Below are 26,298 nucleotides of genomic sequence, written 5' to 3'. Positions count from 1 at the left end.
CTGGGATTCAGAGCCAGCGGGAGCTGGAGAACCTGGCCTTGAGTCCTGGCACTTCCACTTAGGACCTATGTGCCTCCTTACAGACTTCAGTTTCCTCCTCTGTAAAATGTTGTGGTGGGTGGGAGTTGGACACTATAATCAAAGACAAACTTGGGAAACTGCTGAGATGGGAGCTTTTGGGGTTGGGGTGGTGTTGCCCATCTCTTATAATTTGTCTTTTCTCTTGGAACCAAAGTTAGAAAAATGACAGGAATTAAACATGTTGGTGTCTCCTTGCTTCTCCTTCTTCCTTCTCATTGTCCCTCAACTCTCATGGGATGACGCTGTGCTCAGTTTCTGAAACCTGCAATGTCATGACGGGATCTCCAGTGGCGCTATCTTTGTGTTCCAGGTAAATGGTATCCCTGAAGAGAGGAAACTGACCGAAGCGATGGATTTGTGATTGGAGAACTTGCGCTGTCTTCCCATTTGACCTTCTTGTTCATCCAAAGGATGCATGAGCTTTGCTGGTGGATAGTGTGCATGCCCACCATGTCCTGAGAATAATGAGCATTTAACTAATGGACTGTATTTTTTTGGTACTTTGGACATTTTTGACAATTTGTACGACATCGATGACTTTATATTTGTTACATTAAAAGTGATCTTGAAAATAAACTTATTAATAAAGTTAAACTGGCCTCTGACTTTTGTTCATCTCAGCATATGTGGGGGTTGCCACAGGCAGAAAAGACAGCAAGACATTTGAGTGTTTTATTATTTTCTAGTTACATGTAGAGATAGTTTCCAATATTTGCTTTTATACGATTTCTAGTTTCAAATTTTTCTCCTCCCCTCCCTGAGACAGCAAGTAATTTGATATGTTATATATGTACAATCACATTAGACATATTTCTGCATTAGTCATGCTGTGCAAGAAGAATCAGAGCAAAAGGGAAAAACTTCAAAAAAGAAAAACACAAAAAAATAGAAATAGTATGCTTCAATCTGCATCTATATTCCACAGTTCTTTTTTTTTCTGGATTTGGGGAGCATTTTTCATCATGAGTACTTTGGAACTATCCTGGACCATTGTATTGCTGAGAAGAGTCAAGTCTATCACACTTGATCAACACACAATATTGTTGATACTGAGTACAATGTTCTCCTGGTTCTGCTCATCTCATTCAGCATCGGTTCATGTGAGTCCTTCCAGGTTTCTCTGAAATCTGCTTTCTAATCATTTCTTCACATTGATATTTTTTTTTTAGTGAGGCAGTTGGGGTTAAGGACTTGCCCAGGGTCACACAGCTAGTAAGTGGGAGTGTCTGAGGCTAGATTTGAACTCAGGTCCTCCTGAATCCAGGGCTGGTGCTCTATCCACTGCACCATCTAGCTGCCCCTCACATTGATTTTTTTTTTTTTTTTTTAGGTAATGGGGGTTAAGTGACTTGCCCATGGTCACACAGCTAGTAAGTGTCAAGTGTCTGAGGCCGGATTTGAACTCAGGTACTCCTGAATCCAGGGCCGGTGCTTTAACCACTGCGCCACCTAGCTGCCCCATTCACATTGATTTTAAAAGAGACTTTGTGATCTAAATTTTCTTCCTCCCTCCCTCCCTAACTCTCCCTATGGAATCAAGCAATTCAATATAAGTCATACATGTGCAGGCATGCCAAGCATCTTCACATTAGTCAAATTGTGACAGAAAACAGACAGAACTCCAGAAAGAGGGAGAAGACCCCGGGCCCCTCCCAGGAAGAGGCATGGACCAAGCCACGTAAACCCCTAAGGAAAGGCCCATTCTGAAGGTCACCAGGGCTACAAGTCATGCCCAGAGAGAGAAGACATTAACTGGAGAAACGAACAAGGGAAATGGACCCTAGACAAGAAAGAGTGGTGGGCATTCACATGGGTAGTGAGATTGGACACCCTGAGGGTCAGTGATGCAGAGCTGGGGTTTCCTGGGGCTCCGGGAGAGGTAAGTGTTCCTCGATATCATTGGTTGTCACCAAGTTCAGACTCAATAGTTTCCTCAGCCCCTGTGCGCGTCCCAGAAATGAAGCCCTTTGCAAAATGAGCAGTCACAAAGTTCCTAGGGTGTCAGGGAGTGTGGGTGTATGTGCATGTCTGAGAGATTTTGACAGAGATCTCCCCAAAGTTGGATGAAAGTTTATTGTGACAGGGGTTGGGGCCTGACCCTTGGGTTGTGTTTAAAATACAGGAAAGTGAGGTCTTTGGCCAAAGGGAGTGCACCTAAATAATGAAGGCAGCCAGAGACCTTCCTGGAATCTTCCCAATCTGATGCTTTGAATAAGAGAGAAGATGGAGACTTTCCTATGTGTGTGTGTGTGTGCGCGCACACGCGTGCACATGCATGCACACACGTGCACATGCACTGGTCAAACAATGAAACAGAAAGTGGTGAAGGACAGCAAAACCCAGTAACAGAGAGGACAAATAATGTGCAGGGGCCAAACTTCAAGAAAGCAGCTGGGGAGCAAACCTGTGTCCCTCCAGGTCAGCAGACAAAGGCACCACGTTCAGAGAGGACCCACAGAGCCTTCTCTGCCTCCAACTGTCATGGAGGCAAATGCCTCCCCCCTGCCCCCAAGTATTCTGGAGATTGGATGGGATGAGGCTCATGCTTTGGATAGAGAGACCACAGTCACCCCTTACTCAGATGGAACAACAGAGACAAATACAGTCAGGGAACATCAGTGACGTTTGCTCACAGGACATTGGGGTGGGGGGGGGACGGGAAGCAGCTGGAGAGCATTGGTGCTTTCAGTGAAGGAAGGGCCGGGCAGGCTCTGGGACTGCAGAACCAGGCAAAAGGTGGTGCCCGAGTCAAGAAGCTCCCAGTATAACAGGGCACATACAAGATACAGCATGGAAGGAAGCACTCGGAGCTTGGGGACAGTGTGCCGAAGAAGGTCAGCGTGTGCCCTACCCTGGTGAGCAGACAAAGGCCTCAGCCTTCTCTCCCCAGGAGTGGCAAGCTTTCAATGGCAGAGGGTGTCTAGGGTCTACTTGGAGCCCTCCCGTGTTTCCAGCTTTATTTGAGGCTTCCTTGAGAACTTTGCTGCTTCTACAGGATTATCAGTGTCGTTGGGGGTGGGGTGAGATCAAGGTTTACCTAACCCTAATACAGGCAGAGGCCTTTGAGTGGCTAGGAGCTGGGCACCCTGCTACCCACATCTGGGAAAACCCAGAGTCAACTCTAGGGGCAACGTGGCAGAGTGGGTGGGGCCAGAAAGAGCTGGCTCGTGGGCTGCTGCCAGGTGACCCTTGGCCAGGCCAGAAATTGGGGAGGACGTGCTGCTCTGATGGGCAGAGGGGCTTTCTCCTCAAAGAGTGCTCTCTGCCAGTGAGATTTCAGGTTTGGGATGCTCCTCCTCTGGGTGGGGTGAGAGGAGCCAAAGGAAGAGGAGTGTGTGCCAGGCCTGAGCCCTGGGCTTTAAAGATGCCATTCTCTGGGGTGGACTCTCCTTGGGAGGGAAACCGCTGACATGCTCATCACCCATACCCTAACCCTCCAGAAGATAATGTGAGGGACCCTCTCGCCCCACCTCCACCCCACTCCTCCGCAGAGGTGAGTGGTCAGTCAGTCAGTCGATTAACATTTTTAAGCACCAGTCAGCATTGTGCTTTGTGCACCCCATGGAAGGGTCTATCTGTTTTCAGACATTTTTGATATATTGCCTTTGCTAATTTTTTTTCTCCTTTCCCTTTTTCTTTTCTTTTCAAAAACATTATGGGATGACTCTCTGGGAGGGGGAGGGAGAGAGATCCTGGGAGAACCCCTAGTGTTGTACAAAACAAAAGATGTCAATAACATTTCATCCTAAAAATAAGATAATGCAAAAAAGAAGGCAGATTCCAAAGAATAGAGTGAGCTCTTACTACAACAAAGTGGAAACAAGGGCAGAAAGAAGGAGGGAGGGAGGGAGGGAAGGAGGGAGGAAGGAAGGAAGGAGGGAGGAGGGAGGGAGGGAAGGAAGGAGGGAGGGAGGGAAGGAGGGAGGGAAGGAAGGAGGGAGGGAGGGAGGAGGGAGGGAAGGAAGGAGGGACGGAGGGAAGGAAGGAGGGAGGAGGGAGGAGGGAGGGAAGGAAGGAGGGAGGGAGGGAGGGAAGGAAGGAGGGAGGAGGGAGGGAGGGAAGGAAGGAAGGAGGGAAGAGGGAGGGAGGAGGGAGGGAAGGAGGGAGGGAAGGAAGGAGGGAGGGAGGAGGGAGGAGGGAGGGAGGGAAGGAAGGAAGGAGGGAAGAGGGAGGGAGGAGGGAGGGAAGGAAGGAGGGAGGGAGGAGGGAGGAGGGAGGGAGGAAGGGATGGGCCGAGAGAGAAGGATGGAGAAGCAGCTGGAAGCAGCAGCAAGCTCCGGCGATATTCCATGCGCTGACGTTCATTAACTGAAGTGGCAGTGGCTGCGGACGCCGCCGAGTCCCTGGGCGGGTGCCCATGTTGCCGCTCAGCTGCTTTCAGTTGCGGCCACCTCTCCGTGACAGCGCAGATACTGGAGTGCTTTGCCATTTGCTTCTCTGGCTCAATTTACGGATGAGGAAGCTGAGGCAGACAGGGTTAAATGACTTGCCTAGGGTCACCCAGCTAGTGAGGCCTGAATCCCCAAGGGGCGGTTTCGGACTCCAGGCCCCGCGCTCTGTGCACTATGGCGCCGCCTAGCGGCCCGCGTTCGATATCAGATTAGTCATGAAACTTCTTTAAAAAGGCAACTCAAGCAGCGCTTGCGTGAAGGAGTCGGTCCCCCGGCGTCTCTGGGGGGCCCCGGACCCGGAGGAATGTCCTGGGCAAAGGGCGGAGGCGCGGAGGTGCGGAGGTGACCTCGGCCCATAAAGAAATGGAGTTTCATGCCCGAGGCTTTCCCCAGTGAGTTGGGGGTCACTCCTGGGGTCCGTGGAAAATAACTGAAGATTCTCTCCACCCTTCACATTCCTGCCCACACAGTGAGTGCAAACGCCCCCCCCCCCCCCACGAGTGACTTGTGACACTCAGGGGAGAAGGAAAGTGCACACGCACGACTGACAAACAAGTGGGTTAGGGCTGTGGCAGGAGGGGAGGGGGGAAGAAGGGGCCGATCCAAACTCTTCTAAGACCCCTGCGATCCCAGCAGTAATTCCAAGGGCCCTCCCAGGTAGGGTGGGCTAGCTTTTTCTAGGACCCTGCCCCCCCCAGTTGTTTTCTCTAAGAAGTATTGAAAAATTTAAAACAATAGAAAACATAGGAACAAATAAACTCTTCCTTTAATTTATTTAAAAACAAAACCAAAAACCAACTAACAGAAACCAAACATACATAACAGAAAAGTTCGGTGGCCTTTCCAACAGACTAAGGGATAATGCAAGATTAGCCATCATCACAAAAATTTAACCTAGTGTTAGAAATGCAAATTATAGCAAGGAGACATGGAGGAAATAACCACTGGCAAAGAAGAATCAAAAGTATTCCTTTTTTTTTTTGTAGATAAGATGGCTTACTTAGAAAAAAAAAACCAAAAATGTAATTAAAGCACTTCATAAATTCACCCCCCTTGCGGGATATAAACTAAATCCACATAAATCATCAGCATTTCCATATTTCCTCAACAAAACGTTGCAGAATGAGAAAGGGATATCCCATTTAAAATAACTGCTCAGTGTATAAAATCTTTGGGAGTCTGTCTACAAGACATGGCCAGGCACTCCAGGAATCCAACCACAAAAGACTTTGTCAGAATAAAGTGAGACCAAAATAATTGGAGAAATATTCTTGGCTCATGGATGCTCAAGTCAACCTCATAAAAATAACAAGACAACCATGACAACTGAATTCAGTGCTATACCAATTAAATCACCAAATGGTTACTTTAAGGCTAGAAAAAACAATAATGAAATTCATGTGGAGGGAAAAAAAAGCTCAAGAATCTTTAAGGTAAAAACACCACAAAGGAAGAGGTGTGGTGATGCAGGCCCTCAAACAATCATTGCTAGCACACCTTGGTCCAGAGGGGCAGCTCAGCAGAACAGACTAGGTACCCAACACACAGCAGCAGCGTGCTCAAGAAATCTAAAGAACCTAGGCTGGGGGCAAGGACTGAGTTATTCACCAAAAATTGCTGGAGAAATGGAAAGCTATCTGGCAGCAATTAGGTATAGACCAAGATCTTGTATTGTATCCCAAGTTAAGCTTCACCAAGACTTAGACATACACAGATTAGGGGAGCAAGGAAGAAATTCTTTTATTTTTTTTTCTTTCATTTCTAATGATGGAGAAAAAGTTCATGCTTAAACAAAAGATCGAGAGGATCCAGAATAATGGAAAATTACAATTATATTAAATGTAAATGTTTTTGTATAAATGGATGTAGTTAAAATTAGAAGGAAAACAGTAACCAGGGGAAATCTTTGTAGTAAGTTTCTCTAATAAAGGATTCATATCCACAATAAAAGAGGAGTTGACTAAACTGACAAGACTGAGAGCAGCCAATGCCCAACAGATAACTGGACAAAGAACATGAACCAGCAGTTCTCAAAGGAAGAATCACTAACAGTTAAATACAAAATCAGAGCAGCTTTGAAGTTTGCCTCAAGTCCATCCGATTGGCAAAGATGACCAAAGGACAATGCCTAATGCTGGCATGCACGTCTTTGTGGCTGGGGACAGCTATTCTGGGAGTGATACCTGCAGAGGTGTGGAGTTGTGCCTGCCCTTGGACTCAGTGATACCATTATTAGGCCCCAGAGAGGGTTCAAAGGAAGAAGATGTGTACCTTTAAGTAAGTACTGAAACATTGGCAGCAGTTGTTTTGGCGATCGCAACCCCAAACTGGAGCCAAAGCAGACTGGAGGGGAACTCGGGGCTCATTGATATCTAAATCTGTTGGGCTTAGCTGAGCATTGGGACCAACAGCTCAGGTATGTAAGGTAAGGGTGTCTCCTTGAGAAGTCTCCCCACTTAACCCCGGGGAATGGCCTTGGGACAAAAGGGAGAAAAACAAAAGCCTCTGTTTTTTTTTTTTTTTTTCAGTGAGGCAAATGGGGTTAAGCGACTTGCCCAGGGTCACACAGCTAGTAAGTGTTAAGTGTCTGAGGTCGGATTTGAACCCAGGTACTCCTGACTCCAGGGCCGGTGCTCTATCCACTTCACCATCTAGCTGCCCCTGGGTTTTTTTTTTTAAATAAATATTTTTATTTATTATTTGGGGTTCTAATTTTTATCCCTTCTCTCCCCCTGAGGAATTAAGTAATCAGATATGGGTTATATATGTACAATTATATAAAACCTTACTGTATTAGTCATTTTGTGTAAGAAAACTGAATAAAAGAAAAAAATGAATGAAAGTGAAAAATAGCATGCTGGGTAGCACAGTGGATAAAGCATCAGCCCCGGATTGAGGAGGACCTGAGTTCAAATCCGACCTCAAAACACTTGGCACTTACTGGCTGTGTGACCTTGGGCAAGTCACTTAACCCCAATTGCCTCACCAAATAATAATAATAATAATAATAATAATAATAATAATAATAATAATAATAATAATAAAGAAAAAGAGCCTGCTTCAGTCTGTGTTCAGTGAATATCTGTTCTTGTTTTGGAGGTGGATAGGATGTTTCATCACTAGTTCTTTGGGATTGTCTTGGATCATTGGATTGTTGAGAATAGCTGTCATTCACAGGTCTTTATCCAACAATACTGTTCTCCTGGTTCTGCTCACTTCACTAGATATCAGTTCATACAAGTAAAAGCCTGCTTTGGGAATTATCCTTTTTATGGAAGCTGACCTCGATGTCTGTGTGTGAGGGGGAACTTGGCTATGGTTCCATGGATCACAGATCCTAGAATTTGAGACAGGAGGGACCTCAGTGGTCCCTAGTGTGACCCATGGTACATAGAAGGGTTGGGGAAGAATTAGCATATCAACCAAGGTAAGTGTTGAGATGCTATCTATGCTGACACCTTAACCAGCAAATCCATCTTGGAAAGCCACTGGAGGAAGTGCAGTGACATCAGCAGGGTATTGCTGTTTGGGTGAGGGGCTGGGTCTGAATCCAGGAGACACTGGTGTGGAGCCAGGGGAAGGGGAGCGCCTGGGCTCAGCTATGATCTGAGGAGAACCTTGTGGACTCTGGGGGATTTGAGGCTTCCCAAGGAGCCCTGTGTGCCCAAGAGCGCTTTGAGAGCTGCCCAGAAAGGGGAGGAAGAACTACCCGCAATAAGGAGCCACAAGTATCCCTCCAGCAGCCCCTCCAAGCTTGAGGTCATTTCTCCTCCCTCTCTTTTTTTCTGGCTTTTGTTTTCTCTAGCATTTTTGTTTTTGAATAGATATTTTATTTTTTCCCTAATTACGTGTTAAAAGCATTCTTTTAACATTAAAAAGTTTTGAGTTCCAAATTCTACCCCTCCCCGAGATGGTAAGCAATCAGAGAACAGCCCTTTCTTGGTGTTGAGTGGGGTACAAAGCAAGGGTGGTAATGACATTGAGGAGGTATTAATTAGTACTGTTGGATGGTATGGAGAGGTAAAGTGGCAGGTGCTATTGAAAACACACTGGAATGGGAGCTCAAGCTGAGAACACTGGAGAAAACATCATAGGGAGCCCGAGAAAGCCGAGGGGAAACATGGAAGGAGGCTTGTTCTGGGATCCCAGTTTGTCAGTAGCTCAGAGGCTGGCTCACGAGCTGCTGCTATCTCCCTGGTGCTCTGGCTGCGAGTCTGTGGCTCTGCTGACCGTGGACCCTCTGTGGAACATCTTGCAAGGAAGCTTCTTGTTGCCTTTGAGGCACAAGGAGCCCCCTAGGAGCAGGCTGTCCTTTCAGGGAACAGACATTCTCTGCCCTTGGTGGCCAGGATCAATAAGCCCATTCATATGAATACGGAGTCCAAAAAAGGACTAAGCACCCATGGTGCCAGGCCTCATACAAACACCAAGGTCATTACAAGCAAGAAAACCCCTGCCCTTGAACAGAATTCAGCCTTGATGGGGAGAGGGTGGACATGCCCCCCCGCCCCCACCCCCCCCAGCTGAAGCCTGGAGGGAGGGGAAGCTCCCTCACAAGTCCCTGGGAAAGACGCTCCATCCCCAAAGCATTCCTCAGGACCGAGCCCCATTGGCACAGGCCACCCTTTCAGGTTTGGAGAGCTACTGGAGAAGAGCGAATATCGTGTGTGGCTTTTCAGAAAGGCAAAGGATGGATCCTGCCAATAATCGGCTGAAGAGCTGGGCCTACATTCCTGGCATCATCCAAGAGAATGGCTTCCCAAGCCAGGTAAGGGATCCAAGGGCTGCCATCGGCACCGGTTACCTGGAGGCTACTGGACTTTAGCCAAGATGGCAGAGCGCATGTTAGGGAGTGTGGGGCCACCAGTGGATTCCAGGTGGGTCAGTTGCCTGGCAGGGTCTGACCAATCAACAAAATCTATGAAGCATTCACTACATGCCAAAGTTGGAGAGTTTATGCAAAGGCCAGGAAATGGCCAGTTTGGCCAGACCAGTGTCAGCTTGGGAGGCTCTGGGTGGGCAGTTTGGCCAAACCCTGCTTGTTGTCAGTGCATACAAAGGCCCAGAGGGGCTGGGAACTCCCTAGGAGTCCACAGGACACCGGGTTTGTAGCCACCCCTTGGGCCTGCCAGGGCCACAGCACTTGTTGGGGTTCACAGCCCTCCTTTGTCGTGAGCTCCTACTAGACCAGGGTGGATGGGGTCACGTCCCCTGTCCTGTTGTGTAACCCAGTGGCTCCACTCTGACCACACAGTGAGATGGTGAATAGTGTGCCTGGTCTTCTGAGAAGCACCTTCCCTTGGCCGGCATGCACACCATCGGACTGGAGGCAGGCCCAGCCCAACACCCATCACGGAGATCATCAGACTATCCGGCCAAGGCAAGGAGTCTGAATGAGGCCTCCTACATTCGAATCTTTTCACAAAGCCAAATTCTCTCAATAGAGAATGGAGCCGTGTCTGTCCGGCAGGAGTCTGGGGAAAGGCCCCCCCCCCTTCTGGGAATGCTGTCCATGGGGCTAGGAACAGAGTGGGCAAACTCCATCCCTCCCACGGTTGGCAGAGAAAGGGAAGGGTGCTAGTGGCCAGGGAGGCCACTGGAGGCAGCCATGCGGGGTAAGGGAAAGATGGGGGCTTAGCCCCATCAGGTCCCGAGCCCCATCGCTCCTCCTTCACAGGCTGGTGTAAAAGGGAAGCAAGAAAAGGGCCTCATTCTAGCCCTGGCAGACTTGGGTTCTGAACGGGAGAACTCGGAGGGATGGCTAGTTTAGGGGTTGGGGGAAGGGGAGCCAGGTAGTGGGATGTTCAGCCCTCCCAAGAGGAACGGGTGAGGGCTAAACACCTGTCTATGGCAGCACATGCTCAAAGCCAGAGTTCTCTCTGCCGCAAAGGAAACCCATGAAGCAAGCAGTTTAATTGATCTCTTGCCAATACAAAAATAAGGATCCACAGAACAATCATTTACTTTTTAAATTACTTCACACATTCACGTAACATTAACAGAAAATATATTTAACCCCCCACAGTAAACAAGTGCAATCTTTTGAACCATAAAAATGATAACCCGATCTGTACAACAGATAAATAAATCCCTATCTACAACAGTCAGAAAGGAAGGAGATGCTTCCGACCCTACTCGCAAACTTATACTGCAAACCCCTCACCCAGTGCTCAGGCTTTCCCCGAGGAAAGCGCCTGGGCGAGACGCGCTCGGGAGAGCAGGCTGGGAAGGACTTTCAAACGTTGGAAATATATATAAAAACGAATAAATGGAGAAAAATGTGGAACTGATCCATAAACGAGCTGACCTTCTCCCCAGGGAGCTAGCAGTGAAAAGTTAAGGGGGAGGGGAGGAATTCTGAGTGGAAAAAATTTACTTTGAAAAGCCACCACACAGCACTAGCACGGGCACAGCACGGGCCCCCAAGTCGGGGCAGAACTGAGCAGACTCGCCTCTGTGTCAGCAAACATGCAGCCCAGCCATCCACGCCCTGATACTTCACTTGGACATCACCGCACGGACACTGAGAAAACGTCTTTGAGAAGTGCAGAAGGGGAGGGGGCGGTGCTCCACCAGGCAGCAGATGCTGCTGAAGACCCACCTCCCACAGCCCCCACGGCCCCCATGGCAGCCAGGGACGGCGCCTGAAGCAATCCCGCCTTTAGGCCCTGGGAAGGCTACCGTCTGTGTTCCCCTCGGATAGACGATAAGAGTAGGAGTGCAGAGAAGAAGCCTGCCATGCAGGCCAGCCTCTTCCAGAGAGCCGCGCTCTCTTTGGGGATGAGGATCTGGGCGAGGTCGTTGGTGATTCGCGAGATTTCGTGGGCCACGCACACGAAGATGAAAGTGCTGACCGTGATGTTGAGCATCGGGTTGCCGGGAATGAGGACCAAGATGCCCCTGGTGTCTGCGGCCAGCCAGATGTGGTATTGGCAGATGAAGAGCTGGTCAGAAAGAAGAGGGCTGCGGTTACCTGGGCAATGGGAAGGGGCCTGAGAAAACGCATCAAATTGGTCCAACGTCCTCACTTTCTGGAGTCGCTCAAAACCAGCAACTGAGATTCTGACTCTGCTCTTTTCGGGGAGGCAGGGAAGGGGCGGGAGGTTTAAACAAGATGAAGAGGACAGGAAAAAGCCAAGAAGCTATGGTGGGCAATTCTACACTTTGAGCTCTGGTCACACCCTCAGACATGTCAGAAACATCTAAAGACACCCAGACATAGAAAGCCTTTCCCGAGGCCTCAGAGTCACTCTGGAGACCTTGGGAGGCGCCCGGAAGGCCCATGCTCTCCCCAAGATGCCACTCCCTAGTCTGGGCAACGATGCATCTAGCCGGGGTACAGGCACATGCATGGGTGCACAAACCCACTGGCTTGCACACACATGCACATACATGAATGTATACACATGGGCAGCACCTCCCTCCCAACTCATGATGGAAAGGCTTTTTTTTCAGGCAACCCTTTGATCCAATCTTCTGAAACTTCAAAAACCTTTACCGCTGCCAGGAGCTTTAAACCTCTGGCCAGCCACTAATGAAATATCAGGGGCCCCCACTTGCCTCAGGGCTGCCAAACTTATTCAGGGTCCTGGGTGAGGGCTGGGGAAGATGCAAAGCTTTCAAACTTGGGCAGAAGCCTGTCCTCAAAGAGCGTACAGTCTACTTAATATGGGAATGGAGAGGACAACTATAACAGGCAGTACAGAGCGAATCCAAAAGTGAAAAAAAAGCCTGGCGTGATCATTGGGAGCCTGAAGGGGAAGCTTAGGGATTGCTTCCTTCAGGTGGAATCTAGGCAGGGCCAAGTGGGAGAGGTGGGAGGGCAGGCCAGGCAGAGGGACGGACCAGGGTGGGCAAAGGTGTGGAGGTGGGGCATCGGTGCAGTGCAAATGGCTGGAACCCAGAGAGTGGCAGTGAAGGAGATAAAGCTGGAAGGGCAGATTGGAGGCAGGAGAGCAGGCCCCAGGACAAGGGAGAAAGACCTACGCAGGATGCTTTCCAGACAGAAGAGGCCAGCCCTGAGCAGACATGGGCCAACCCTCGGGGAGGTCCCCAGCTGCTGGTGCTGGACAGAGAGGTCTGGAAAGGACTCTGGGGCTGCTGGTGCAGAAGGGCCCTCCAAAGAAGCCGAGGGAGACCGGAGGGCTGGCAAGAGGCGGCGGTCACCTGAGTCTGGGGGCAGGAGGGCTTGGCATGACTCAGTGTTTGGGCGTGACTCTGTATCTGGGCGTGTCATCGTGTCTTGGCATGTCTTGGAGTGTCTCGTGTCTTGGTGTGTTTCTGTATCTGGGCATGTCTTCATGCCTTGGCCTGTCTCGTGTCTTTTTGGGCCTGTTTTCATGTTTTGGCATGTTTCTGTGTTTGGATGTGCTTCGTGTTTAGTCATGTCTTGTGTCTGGGCATGTCTTGTGTCTCAGTGTGTTTCTGTATCGGGGTGTGTCTCATGTCTTGGCGTGTTGCGTGTTTCAGAGTGCTTCTGTATCTGGGCATGTCTCTGTGTATGGGCGTGTTTCGTGTTTGGGTGTGTCTCTGTGTTTGGTCGTGTCTCTGTGTCTTGGTGTGCCTTGGCATGTCTCTGTGTTTGTGCGTGTCTCTGTGTTTGTGCGTGTTTTTGGTTTTGGATGTGTCTCTGTGTTTGGGCAGTGGAGGCGGAAGGCTGACACTGACTAGGGAGTCGGGGTGGGGAAGTGAGGGACTCGGACCATCACCTGTGGGTGGAGAACTGGCACGGCCACACAGATACACGTGCCTATGGGCACACTCACCTCCAATGAAATCTTCCCAAACCAAGCGAAAAACGAGCTGTACACGGAGCGGGCGTATCCTGGGATGTTTCTGATGAGGATGAAAGCCAGAATCTAAGGGAAGAGCCAAAGGAGACCCCGTCAGTCTGCCACCCTCTCCTGGGGGCTGTGGGAGGCTGCCCCACCCCCGCCCTCTCCTGGGGGGCTGGGAGGCCGCCCCCCCAGTTCGGGAAGCCCTACCTGGACGACTGACACGGCGGGGTGCAGCTCGTTGCACTCGGCTTTGGTCTTACAGCTGCTGGCCCAGACGGAGTAGGTCTAAGAGAGAAGGGCCAGGTGGCTCATCTCGCGGACACAGATGCCCAGGGCATCTGGCATCCCAGGAGCTGTGTTGGCCATGCCCCCTCCCCCCCCCCCCCGTGTGGTCACTGCTGCCAGGCTCTTGGGCTCCACAGTCTCTCCCAGGAGAGCCCACCTGTCCCAGGTATCTCCCGAGACCCTGTATTAAAGGACCGAAGGAACTCACCAAGAAAGAGACCACGGACACAAAGAGGAGCACGTTGGACATCTTGTTGGGGAGCAGGGGCTCCCCCTTCCCTTCGGAGAGCACCTGGCGCTTCTGCAAGGCCAGGTAAATGAACGCAAACAACATTCCATGGAACACGACCTGCGGAGGAGGGAAGCCCCACAGCTCAATCGTTGTCCTCACGGGAGTCACCGTGAGGACAAGAGTGCATGGCGCGTGACTTCCTGTACCTTCTCTCATTCGAGTCTACCTGGGGAAGGTGGACTTATACCCATTTCACAGATGATGAAGCTGAGGGAGGACTTATCGATGGGCAATGGGGGGTAGAGAGGACCCTGAGCTGAGCCTCCCAGAAGGAGAGACTGCAGACAATAGGCACTGTCTCTGTGTCACTGTGGGACAAATGGTGGCTCTATTGGGATCACTTCAAGTCCAAAGGACAAGAGTGTATCTGTGAAAATCACAAACTCTGTGGTCTCCTTGGCCACACCTAACCTTGAACTGTCAAAGGCCTGAAAGCCTAGACCAGGGCTTCCGACCCCTTTTTGCCTAAGACATTTTTACACGACCCTGGGTATATAGGGATATAAAATGAGCATACAGAACCTTTTACTGTGGCCAAATTACCCCCCCCCCCAATTCAGTTACACGGCCTCCTATGGGGTCATGACCCAGTTTAAGAAGCTTTGGTCTAGACGGCCCTGAGAAAGGAGACCTTTAACTAAGATGGCCTTTGGTTGGAGGACCAAGAGGGGAAGATTTGATGGCTGGAGGAGCACAAGAATATCAGGGCCGCCAGGCTCAGGCTATCTCCTCTCCCCACAACCATCTGGGAAAGCTGAGGCAAGTGTAGGTGGGCAGGGCTACAGGGCCTGTGCTGACCCAAGCCCAAAGACTTCCAGGGTCCAGGAGTTCACTAGCTGCCACCCAGTGGCTCTCTATTCTGTCTTCCAGGTCAGAGCCACTGGGCATTAATCCCTCTCTATAGTTCTCAGGTCCCCTCCAAACCTCTTCCTCATTTACATTATGGATCCCTCAGATGACAAGTCAGGTCACCTGCCCATGCCACAAATGAGTATGAGCAGGCTTCCTGGGGTGGCAGCACAGACCTCACCTCACACCCCAGAATGAAGAGGAGAAATCTTTTTGTTTTGTTCTTGTTTTTGCAGGGCAATGAGGGTTAAGTGACTTTCCCAGGGTCACACAGCTAGTAAGTCTCAAGTGTCTGAGGTTGGATTTGAACTCAGCTCCTCCTGACTCCAGGGCCAGAGCTTTATCCACTGCACCACCTTACTGCCCCCAATGAATATTTTGTGTTTTTGTTTGAAGAGGAGAAGTCTTGCTCAGACTCATCCATACCTACACCAGCCCTAAAGGCAAATCACGTTTACTCTCTTGGTGGGGAGAGAGTTCAGCAAGTTCCCAACACACTTCCAGCGCTCCAAGTGGTACATACATAGTACAAGTGGTTACATACATAGCGGTCTAATCTCCACCGGAACCACCACTCGTAGACGTTTCCATTCATTTCGAAACACTTGGATAATGGCCAAAGAGAAAAGATCTTCTCAAACGCGCCCTGAAAAGCAGCAATGCAGAGAGGTCACTCACCAGAGCCAGCCATTGTGTCGGTCATCACATCCTGGGCTCTTCAGAGACCCTCAGCCTGTCACTTACACTGCACCACCTCCCATGAAACGTGTCACCTTTTGAAGCCTTCTGGATCTCCTCTAAGTTCAGGAAGGGCAAAGGGCAGACTGGCTGAGCCTAAGGGACCTTGTTGTGCCAAAGGACCTACTGTGTGCCAGACCCTATGCTGAGGGACGGAGATACAAAGACAAGCCCCTTGGCCGCCCCCACCCCCCAACCTCGAAGTCTCTGTCCTTGAGGGGCCTCTCAGGGAGGGCCCTAGCGCCAGAGGGACGTACAGAGCTTGGGCAGAGGTGAGCAGAGGGCATTCCAGGTTTAGAAGATAGCTGTGGGATGCAGGGAGATCCCTGATCCTGGCGAGGCTGAGCCAGAGGACTGATGGGGCTAATATCAAGATGGCAGCCAACAGGCTAAGGTTACCTAAGGGGGGACTCAGCCCCTCTGCAAACAGAGCACTCAAAGATTCTGGGCAGACCAGTGATGGGCTTGGGCCTGGTGAGAGAGCCCCAGGTCCCCAAAAGCAGCAGCAGCAGTGAGGTCAGTTTGGTGGGAGGGCTTTACAGAATGGCTCCTTCAAGGACCCAGTGACTGAGGGAATGAGAGGAGAGATGTGGACACTGGACATCTACAAACCTCTCAGGCCAGAAGGGTCTAAGAGGCCGTGATGGAGGTTGAGGCCTGGTGCTCAGCAATGAAGACGACGGCCGTAGGACGTGATGAAAAGAGAGGACCCAAGGGGGAGGGGGACAGAGGGGTTCTTGCAACCTGAGTGAGAGGAGGGGATGGACAGGAGGCCTGGAGATGTGGCAGGGGCTCGGACTCAGTCACAAAAATCCAGAGAGGGGAGGGTGGTCAATAGCGTCCCATGGTGCAGAGCTCAAGAAGGGCAAGGTTGGAGAAACCATCACTGGGCTGGACAATTAGGAGAGAGGAGGGGGTCTGAAGCTGGTCTGTAAAGGAGTGTGGGCGAGGTAGAGGTGATCGAAGCAGCTTTTACTGGGAGGATGCCCAAGAAAGTGGAGGAGCAGGATCGTTACCCGAGGGGTGCCTGGCTCTACGGACAACTTTCTCTCACTGCATGCTTTCCTGAGCAACAGAGGGTAGCCAGCAGCCAGCCTGGGGTCAGGGGGCTCCTCCAGCTTTCCGTGTCACACCCCACTTGCACCTGTCTCTCCCTGAGGCATCCTTGTATCCCCAGCATCAGGTGCTCGGTCAATGTTTCTTGTGCTAAAGAACCCAATGGAAGGCTCTCCCTGCTTCCCCAGACTGTAAACAGAGGCTATGGGCCCCATTTCGCCACGCTGTGGGCTTTCATGCCAGCCTTCACGTGTTAGGCTGGGTGCACACATGAGAGCCATAGTATTCCACTGGGGGCATAGGGGTGGGGTGGAGGTCAGCAGACACCACCACTGTGTGGGCTGCAGGGTCTTCACAGTTATTTTACACTGTGGCCTTGCCAGAGTTATGGGCCCAGCCTGGGGAAAGAGCAACTCTTTCCACCATGACTGCTGCTCACCTCAGAATTGGGGAATAAAAGGAGAACTTGATGCCAAGACCTTGGGTGATAGAAGGGCCTCAGCCCTCAGAGCTGCCCTGAACATCACCACCATCAAAACTGGTTCTAGGCCATCTACGTTATTTACAAACACTAGCCCTGAAAATCCCTCTGCCCACAAGCCAGTGGGGTCCAACCGTGCCTTGTCTGGGGCAGAAGACCCGCTTGTTCTCAAGAGGTTCAACAATACAAACCTGAGAATAAGCCAGAAAGCAGATACAGACGAGCAAGGAAGCGAGCTTCATCAGCAAGCCCAAATGCCAGAAGCAACTTCCTGTGAGACAAGACATTCTCTGCATTAGGACACAAACAGAGACGACAGACACTCATTTTCTGGAGAAGACGGCAGGGCCTGGACTAACGGCCTTCCGTCTGACCACAGGCCATGCTTGGAACTGCCTCTGCTACCTAGCCCTGGACAGTCTGAGGCCTCTCTTTAGCTCAAAACTGAAGCTCTTCTGAACCCATCAAACCAGGGCTTTCCATGTTAAAAGTGTGGCCAGCAATCTCATTTAAATATTTTGCCTTCCAACCCCTTTATTATTTTTTTTGGTGGGGCAATGAGGGTTAAGTGACTTGCCCAGGGTCACTAGTAAGTGTCAAGTGTCTGAGGCCACATTTGAACTCAGGTCCTCTTGAATCCAGGGCTGGTGCTTTATCCACTGCATCACCTAGCTGCTTCCCTTCCAACCCATTTTTAACAAAATCTAAATTCATTTAATTTGTTTAAAAAAAGTATTTGTACCTTTTGTTTTTAATCACCACCATTTCCCAATATGGTCCTCCCCTCACCTCCCAGAAAGCCATGACCCTTGTAACAATGTCAAAAATCAGAAAAAGAAAAAGGTCACACACCACCACAACCAAGTCTGATAGTACAGTGTTGTTCCGTGCAATAGCTCTTTACCTCTACAAAGTGATGATGATGGAGCCATTTATTTTTAAAACAAGTCTCTCTCTTATATAAATGAAATAAATATTTTTTAAACGAAATTTTCCCCCAACCAACCCAAATCCATCCCCTCTCCCTCCTTCTTCTCTCTTCCTTTCCAAGCCCCTGTTCGACCTCATGGTGCAGGGGGTGCAGGGGTGGTGGTGGTGGTGGTGGTGGGGGGGGGTTCTGTCAGTTTCCAAGCTGTTTCCAATATTGTTGTCTCCTCCCACTCTCTTCCCTCTGCATCTGCCCAGGCAAATCTTCCCAGGTTTCTCTGAAATGGTCCCCAGCCCCAGCGTTTCCATCACATCCTGCGGCCTGTCCCCACCCCACAGGCAGAGCTGCTATTGATATTCATCTCCTTACCTAGAGGACACATTTCTCCCCAAAACTATTCTTGCTCCTATTCTTTCCTCTTTTCCCTCCAGTTTCCCTGCTGAGTGAAGGGCATTTCTTTTTCTTTTTTTTTTCTGGGGCAATGGGGGTTAAGTGACTTGCCCAGGGTCACACAGCTAGTGTCAAGTGTCTGAGGCTGGACTTGAACTCAGGTCCTCCTGAATCCAGGGCTGTGCTTTATCCACTGCGCCACCTAGCTGCCCCTGAAGGGCATTTCTAAACACAACAGTGTGTTAGTCAGTCAATAAGGTTCTGTGCCAGGTCTTCTTCCCTCCTTGGACTGATTCAGATGAGCGTGAGGTTTGAGTATTGCCCCACTCCCTCTACCTTTTTCCCTGCCTGGAGTCTTTTACCTGTGTGCTCCCTGATTCTGTGAGATAAATGTACCCTTCCTTCCTCTCCCTTTCCATTCTTCTTTTGAGAGAAAGACATAAAGTGCCCTCCCAGGCCCCATGGTGATGACAAGGTCAGAGGAAGACGTGTCTCATCTCCCCAAATGAGAAGGTAAGCAGTTTACCTTCCTGGAGTTCCTTATGATTATTTGCCTCTTTATCTTTAAACATCTCTCTCATGTCCTGTGTCTGTGGGGTTCAGGTCGGGGATGCTTAGAAGCCCTCTACTTCATTAAGAACACCTTTCTCCTCCAGCAGGATGATATTCAAGTCTTCCTGCGAGATTCTCATCTCTAAGTCCATGTGTTTTGTCTTCTGGGATATTGCATTCCAGATCCTCTACTCCTTAGAGGTGGTTACTGCTAAATCTGGTGTGATCGTGACTGTGGTTCCATGGGACTTGAATTCTTTCTTTCTCACTTCCTGCAGGGTTTTTTCTTTGACCCAGAAGCTCTGGGTTTTGTGAATGTGATGTTCCTGGAAGTTTTCAGGAGTTGACCAGTGAATTCTTTTTATTTCCATTTTGACCTTTGGTTCTAAGAGATCTTGGCAGTTTTCTTTTATGATTATAAAAATGATTTCTAGGGGGCAGCTAGGTGGCACAGTGGAAAAAGCACTCATTGCCCCACAAAAACCCCAAACAAACAAACAAAAGATTTCTAGGCTCTTTTTTGGGGGGTGGAGGGGGAAGGGTTCATAGCTTTTGGGTAACCCAACGATTCTTTTCTGTTTTTTTTTTTTAGTGAGGCAATTGGGGTTAAGTGACTTGCCCAGGGTCACACAGCTAGTAAGTGTTAAGTGTCTGAGGCCAGATTTGAACTCAGGTACTCCTGAATTCAGGGCCAGTGCTCTATCCACTGCACCACCTAGCTGCCCCTAGCCCAACGATTTTTAACTTCTTTCTTGTTGATCTGTTTCCCAGCTCATTTGTTTTTGCTATGAGGTGCCTTACGCTCTTTTTTTCTTCTTCCATCTTTTGGCTTTGTTTTAGTATATTCTTGACTCATGGAGTTACTGGCTTCTGATTTTCAGGAAGTTTGTTGCTTGGGCAGGTGCTGTACTTCTGGTGCCAAACTGCTGATGTCCTTTCCAACTTTTTCCTTCAGAGCTCTCTTTGTTTTCCCATTTTCCCACTCTATTTATAATTTATTAAATTAATTTAATTTGTAAAAACATTTTAAAACTTGAACCTCTCCTTCATTTCTTCCAGGAATTCTAGGTGAATTTGTGCACAAGACTGGACCCCTCTCTGCTGGATTAGGAGGTCTTCTGTGCCCTGGCACACAGCCCCTCCCTGTGCGGGAATGTCCTGCTGCTCAGCAGTTCCTGGCCAGACTCTGTTCCCAGTGTGTGCAAACCTCATACTAATTGCTAACTAATAGCAAGCATTTATATAGTGCTAACTAGGTACCAGACACTGGGCTAAGCACTTTACAAGTGTGATCTCCTTAGATCCTCACAGCAACCTTCGGAGGGAGGTGCAGACCAGGAAAATGAAGCAGACAGAAGGGAGCCACTTGTCCAGGGCCGCCCAGCGAGCAAGTGTCTCGGGGTGGATTTGAGGCCAGGTCTTCCTGACTGTAGGCTCAGCCCTCTGGGCACTGCCCTTCTCTGTCCCTTGAAGCCAACTCGGGCTGGAAAGATGACTCAAGATTCTTCTTGGATTTCCCCATCAGAATCTGCTTCGGTGGAGCCCCTACTCTTCCTTCCAAGAGTCTCAAACAAAGAGGAAGCCTGAACACCCTCCCTCTTTTCTCTTTCCTTCCCACCTCCTCTCCTGCCCCCCTCCTTCCCTGACACAGCAGCCAAAGCCAAGAAGAGTTGATTTACCATTTGCTTTCTTCTGGGTGATCTGTGGCCACAAAGCTAAGGTGATGTAGATGACCAAGAACCACACAGTGACCAAGGGAACAAAGTAGTAGAATTGGTAAGGTCGATCCATCACGATGCATAACACCACAACCAGGAAATTGAGACGAAATAATACCTGTGTGCCAAGGAATGGGAGCAGAGCAGACAGAGAAGAGTCAGCTTCAGGTCAAGCCTAGATGCCATAAGCAAAGAATGTGATTTTTCCTGGTAGGATTTAATTCAAAAAGGTTATTTAGGACTAAAATAACAGGCTTTATTACATACATTTGGGGTTTTTTTGTTTGCTTTTTGCAGGGCAATGAGAGTTAAATGACTTGCCCAGGGTCACATAGTTAGTAAGTGTCAAGTGTCTGAGACCAGATTTGAACTCAGGTCCTCCTGAATCCAGGGCCAGTGCTTCATCCACTGTGCCACCTAGCTGCCCCTTATTGCATAAATTTGTATAGATATATGTTGTTTTATTTGCTACTTATATTTGTATATACTATGTATATCTGGCCTTTGTTCCCCTCAATGGGCAGGGAGGTAGAGAAGGGAGAAAAAAAAATAAATGTGTTAATTGGGAAAAATTTTTTGTTGTTGTTCAATCATTTCAGTCATGGCCAAATCTTCGTGATCCCATTTAGGGTTTTCTTGGCAAAGACCCTGGAGTGCTTTGTCATTTCCTTCTCCGCTTATTTTACAGATGAGGAAACTGAGGCAAACAGGCCTAAGTGACTTGCCTCAGGCCACAAGGCTAGTGAGTGTCTGAGGCCAGATTTGAACTCAGGTCTAAGTATCTCTGTTAGTTTCAAAAGTAAAATCTACAGTACATTTATCGTGTCTCTAGAGTCCTTTGCCTTTTTCCCTTTACAAATGAAACCTCGGGGCCAACACAGCCCAGTCTCCCCTTCGCTCCCCTCCCCTCTCACCCCATCAAAAGGCTGAGCCAAAAGAGCCCCACGTAGGACCACGGCTGGGAAGGGGCCATAAACTTTGTACCCTCTCTACATTTGCTTCACAGGTTGGTGAGCAAACCGGGATCTAGTCAGTGATCCATTCTGATTTGCTGGCGATGAGGTTGTAAGCAGATAATCTTGTTAAGTTAGTTTCTGGATGCTAGATTCTGGAGATAGATCGTCTCCAGCCAAAGTCCCCAAACTAGTCAAGAGCAGAGACAGAGGGACATGGCATCCAACCATTCCTCCCTCCCTCCCTTCCTCTTTTGTTTACTTATTTATTCACTTGTGTATCTAGTTGTTTCCTACCTGACATACTCGGTGGATTCCAAAGTCTCCTTTGATCCAAAAGTACGAGAAGTGCCCATAACCTGTTTGAAATAGATATGCAGCAACCAGAACCCTAATGTGCATATACACAGGCAAAAACTGTTGGCAAAAAAAAACGCATTAAATTGGGTGGTTAGGGTTGGACAGAAACTCAAAGGCTGACATGTTCTCATTCACAAAGTGCGCAGATGGTCCCCCCATTTCAGAGGAAGGAGGGCAGGCCCAGAGACATGAGTCTAACAACTTGCCCAAGCCTGCAGAATCCAGGCAAGGTCCAGACTCTGAGAGAGGCCTATCTCCCTCTTCTCTATCCACCCATCCTGCCAATCTCCCCGCTTAGATGACATCACTCAACATGGATGGAAAGCTCCCTCAATGAGAAGGTGACACGGCTCACCAAAGGGAAGGCTCACATTCAGTCAATAGCTGGGGTGCTTGGCCCAAGCACCCCTTTCGCTCTAGAGCACATGGGGATGGGAGGGAGTGTTCAATGCCCTCCCTGCCCCCTCCCCTGACCTGCCAGAGGCTCCCATTCCAAGCCGTGGAAGCCAAGGTGTCTTTATAGTCCCAGGATTCTCCTGCCAAGAGTACCCCAGGGAAAGAACTCTGAATCCAAACTTGCTATTCAAGTGTTTTAGGCTTCGCCTAATTAAGCATAGGTGACTGTGGATTCAATGGGCTTTGGGAGGACAGCCCGGAACCTGACCACAATCAGCGCCTCTGTTTCCAAGACCCAAGCAACCATCGTACAAAGGTTGCATGGGAAGGGAGCCCGCAATTAAGTTGGCAGCAGCCTGGGAGTGGGAACCACACACATGAGGAATGACAGCCCTTTCTGTCTGTCTCTCTAAGGATGGGACAAAGGTTCTGGGTCTGAGTCAGAGGATGGAGACTGGAGGCCAAGCTCCTGCTTCCTGGTAACTGGCCAAGCCTGTTGTCAAAGGACCAACCCTGCTAAGTGGGCGGCAGGGCCCCGTCCCTAGCAGGCAGCCTTCCTGGGATGGAAACAAAGAAGAACACAAAATGTGCCCATCCTGGGTGGCCCCTTCTGTCTCCAGTGGCATCACAGTGTTTAGACTCTGTGCCTTGTCCCAGGGCCCGTCGTGGGTGGGCACACTTGTGGAGGTGTTGAGTCATGCCCATCTCTACATGCCTGTTCTAAATAGAACTGGCATACTACGAAGCTGAGGTCACAAGAAGGGACAAGGGGGTGCAGCTCAGTGGAAGGAGAGTCTGGGCATTCTGTGGAGAGGCAAAGAAAGGAGAAGGAAGAGCCTAAGACAACAGGAAAGTCTGGTCATCAAGGATTGCAGCATGAATGGTCCCAAATGGACAAAAAGGTCACCACGGCAACCAGTGGCTGAGGAAGAAGGGTTCAGAAGGTCCCACGGGCCACTGGAGAAGACCCTTCAAATCCAATCCACTGACTCAGTGATACTTGGGGACTTCCAGGCAAAGGGGACAAGATGAAGACGGGGAGAAAAGAATGAAAGGCCAAATACTTGTAGATTAGGCAGAGGCCCTGAGAACGAAGACAGGAAAAACAGCTGTCCTGGAGCAAATATAGAAAGAGATCCGCCCTGGAGGTGACACAATTGGGAAGGCCTTAAGTGAGAAGGGAGCGAATGGGAGGAAAAAGGCCAAAAAAGCAGAAGAAATAGCTTAGGACTGAATGACATGGAGAATAGAGGAGCCCCCTGTTAGTGTGGAAAAACGCCCAACCTGGCAGGACAGAAGCCCCGGCTCTGACACCAAGGAGTCGCCCCCTCCCTGCCAGAGGATGGGTCATCAAGCCTGTGCTGCAAACCTCTTCACCTAAAGAGGGAGCAGGAGACGTGAGTGAGGACAGGAGCCTCCAGAAAGAGATCTGTGATCACCCACGAGTCAAGTCTGCCCATTCCCTCTGGAAACTCCAAACTGAGCATGAAGAGGCCTACTGCCCCGAGGGGGACCCTGCCTGAGACAGACTGCATGTGGCAAGCCGGAGAAGTGGAAGACAGAAGGCTGGGCTGTGTCCAGGAAGCAGGGCTCTCTACCCCTCTCTTCAGTCTTCAAAGGTGCTGCAGCTGAAAAGAGCTGAGGATGCGTATCCCCTGAAGGGACCAAGGAAGGCTCTGAAGAAGGAGCTGTGAGACAGGGAGAAGGCCTCCAGCTCCTTCTGGGGACCCTGAGGGTGACAGTCACACAGGACAATGGGCTGTGCATGGAACTGCTGGAGGGTCCTTCCAAACTGACGAGATCACGGCCTCATGAGAGAATCACGATTTGGCATTAAAGCAATATGGCAAATTGACGAACTTCAAGGCAAGATTTCCCAACTCTCCCGATGCCCCAAGACAGCGAGCGGTAACCAATACAACAAACTATTACACAAGAAACACAATCTCATCTTAACAAGGCTAGACCTATTGAAGAGAGAGCCTCGGGTTAAGAGACCACCAGGCCGAACTCTCGCTCGGCCCACTGCCCCGCGTGGTGTGTGTAGTGAGCATGAGTGGGGAGCCTCTCAACACGTTCCCCAGGAGGGGACCATGAGCAGGTTAGCTTCCCTATCTGCCAAACGGGCCTAACGCCTCACAGGGCTGTAGTGGGACAGGGCTTTGTAGACCCAAGAGGCCCCCATCAAAGAGGCCCCGTTCGTTACAAGGGGGCCGACAAGGAACTAAACCAGAAACCCCCCATCTTCTGTGCTTACTGTTATGATGACCTTGGGGTTAATAGCATAGCCTGTCTCCAACCAACTTAGGACTTCCAAGTGGTCTGGGGGCAGCTCCTGTGGGGGCCACAGCAGGTGTGTAGGATGTTTCAGGTCTGAGGCTGCCTCCCGCCCCCTCTCCAGTCCGTATCACATCACATAGGTGTGTGTATGGCTTACTCTATCACACCTTGTGGAATTTTTCCTTCTATTTCTTTGTAAGTAAGATCAGACTATGCAGTTTCTTGGTCTGGCTCTGTAGGGTCAATACTCATCATGACTGAACCAGCAGACAGTAAGCACCTACTGCATGTGCTAAGAGCCTCTGAGACCCAGAACGGCCCTGGCCTCTCCTGGGGAAGGAAGGCACAGATCATCATCAGGGAGGACTCTGGAATCTGGATTTCATGGTGTTTCAGTGGTAGGATGACTATAAAGTGAGGCCACCCCCAGAAGCCCCCCCGGAGCCCCATTCACCAGACAGCTCGGCGTCGCTGGGAACCCTTACAGTGCTGGCCCCCGAGATGTGGTAGATGAGGATGACCAGCTGCATCCAGCCCTTCCACTCCTCTGTCTGCTCGCGATTCAACACCTTGGTCTGTGGGAAGGAGACACCATGCGGGGCCACGCCCAGTCACCAGGTGGGCAGGGATGGAGAGAGTGGGGACCCCCCCCAACCCCACCTGAGTTCCAAGTCCCTACAGCTCAGTGACTCCCAGTGGGATGGGGACTGGATGACAAGGGCAGAACAAGGCCAGAGGCCCTTGACTTCCTTCCCTGGGACAGCCCCTGTTAAGAGGGTGAACTTGCGGAGGACAGGGAGCTGAGTCAGGCCAGGGGCCACTGCAGCAGGTGCGGCCCGGATCCAAGGGAGCCCCTGCCATGTGAATGTGCAGCCTCTCACATTTGTTTGGGCGGGGCCCTACTGGACCCTGGGGTCAGGGGCCTGGAAAGCAAGAGCTGGGCAGACTGCTCCCAGGGCCTGCTCTGCACCAGCCCTGACTGACGTGTCTTCTCACTGCCCCTCCCTAGGGGATCGCCCCACCCCCACCCCACCTACCTCTTTGGTATTTTCATTATAAAACACTCCTAAAACCAGGATGTAGATGATGGGTGTGAAGAAGGAGGAGTGGGTGTAAAACTTGTTTTCCTTCATAAACAGATCGGCTCGGTCGCACAGGTAGAAATAGGCCATGATCAGCCCCAGCTTGCAACATGACTGAAGGACTACTTCGGAGGGGCAGGCGGAGGCTGCAGGGGCCGCCTTCTTCTCCTCTCCTGCCTCCACATCAGCGCACGGCCGGCTCCTCCGGTGACCATGACGATGCACCAGGTGCAGGATCAGGCAGCCCGCGATGGAGAGGCCGAAAAAGCCGGCCGCCAGTTTCTGGGTGAGTGCGGGGGCCGAGGGGGGCTGGCAGCAGGAGCCATCGATGGGCCTCACCACCTTGTTGCAGCACACGTTCATGAGAATCATGGCACTCTGCCAGAGAAGAAGCAGTGGGGAGTGGGCGGGTCACTGAGGTCCCTGGACACCTTTAACTATCCCAGCTGGTGCGCTGTTAGCCCCATTAATGAGAGAAGCAAACTGAGGTGGAGGGGGGAAGGGTCAAAGAAGGCTGGCCTGGGTACAGCTACCACCAGGGCACAGTGCCAGGCTCAGCTAGTGAGCAGCTCTCAGCCTTAGTTTCCTCACCCGTAAAATGAGGGGAAGAAGAGCTCCTCAGGATTGGGGTGAAGACTTGTAGCCTAAATGGCAATGAGATCAAATGCTTGACCTACACCCTTTTCCCA

The 26,298-nt window shown here is 50.3% G+C and overlaps 2 protein-coding genes across 10 annotated transcripts in view; one reads left to right on the top strand and one right to left on the bottom strand.

Moving 5' to 3' along the window:
- SGCE (sarcoglycan epsilon) overlaps nucleotides 1-650 on the top strand; it is a 53,366-nt gene extending 52,716 nt beyond the window's left edge. For all 7 annotated transcript variants that reach the window (XM_043968909.1, XM_043968903.1, XM_043968908.1 and 4 more), the window contains one exon: nucleotides 392-650. In XM_043968909.1, coding sequence (XP_043824844.1) covers nucleotides 392-442 — 51 coding nt within the window. In that variant the 3' untranslated portion in view covers nucleotides 443-650. The remainder of the gene's footprint in view (nucleotides 1-391) is intronic.
- Nucleotides 651-10,364: 9,714 nt separating this feature from the next.
- The window catches only part of CASD1 (CAS1 domain containing 1), a 30,671-nt gene continuing 14,737 nt past the window's right edge, over nucleotides 10,365-26,298 (bottom strand). For 2 of the 3 annotated variants that reach the window (XM_043966195.1, XM_043966197.1), the window contains 10 exons: nucleotides 25,565-25,987; nucleotides 25,013-25,102; nucleotides 21,789-21,908; nucleotides 20,500-20,656; nucleotides 17,142-17,221; nucleotides 15,220-15,321; nucleotides 13,743-13,883; nucleotides 13,457-13,534; nucleotides 13,238-13,330; nucleotides 10,365-11,416 (listed from right to left, as the gene is read on the bottom strand). In XM_043966195.1, the coding sequence (XP_043822130.1) occupies nucleotides 11,150-11,416; nucleotides 13,238-13,330; nucleotides 13,457-13,534; nucleotides 13,743-13,883; nucleotides 15,220-15,321; nucleotides 17,142-17,221; nucleotides 20,500-20,656; nucleotides 21,789-21,908; nucleotides 25,013-25,102; nucleotides 25,565-25,987 (1,551 nt within the window). In that variant the 3' untranslated portion in view covers nucleotides 10,365-11,149. Of the gene's footprint in view, nucleotides 11,417-13,237; nucleotides 13,331-13,456; nucleotides 13,535-13,742; nucleotides 13,884-15,219; nucleotides 15,322-17,141; nucleotides 17,222-20,499; nucleotides 20,657-21,788; nucleotides 21,909-24,981; nucleotides 25,103-25,564; nucleotides 25,988-26,298 lie in introns of all 3 variants that reach the window. The other variant, XM_043966196.1, reaches the window with a different exon arrangement.

This window comes from Dromiciops gliroides, chromosome 5 (genome assembly GCF_019393635.1).
Source record: "Dromiciops gliroides isolate mDroGli1 chromosome 5, mDroGli1.pri, whole genome shotgun sequence".
In the NCBI taxonomy this organism is placed as follows: Eukaryota; Metazoa; Chordata; class Mammalia; order Microbiotheria; family Microbiotheriidae; genus Dromiciops; species Dromiciops gliroides.
The sequence above is the reverse complement of the archived record's forward strand: the minus strand, read 5'-3'. Positions and strand labels throughout refer to the sequence as shown.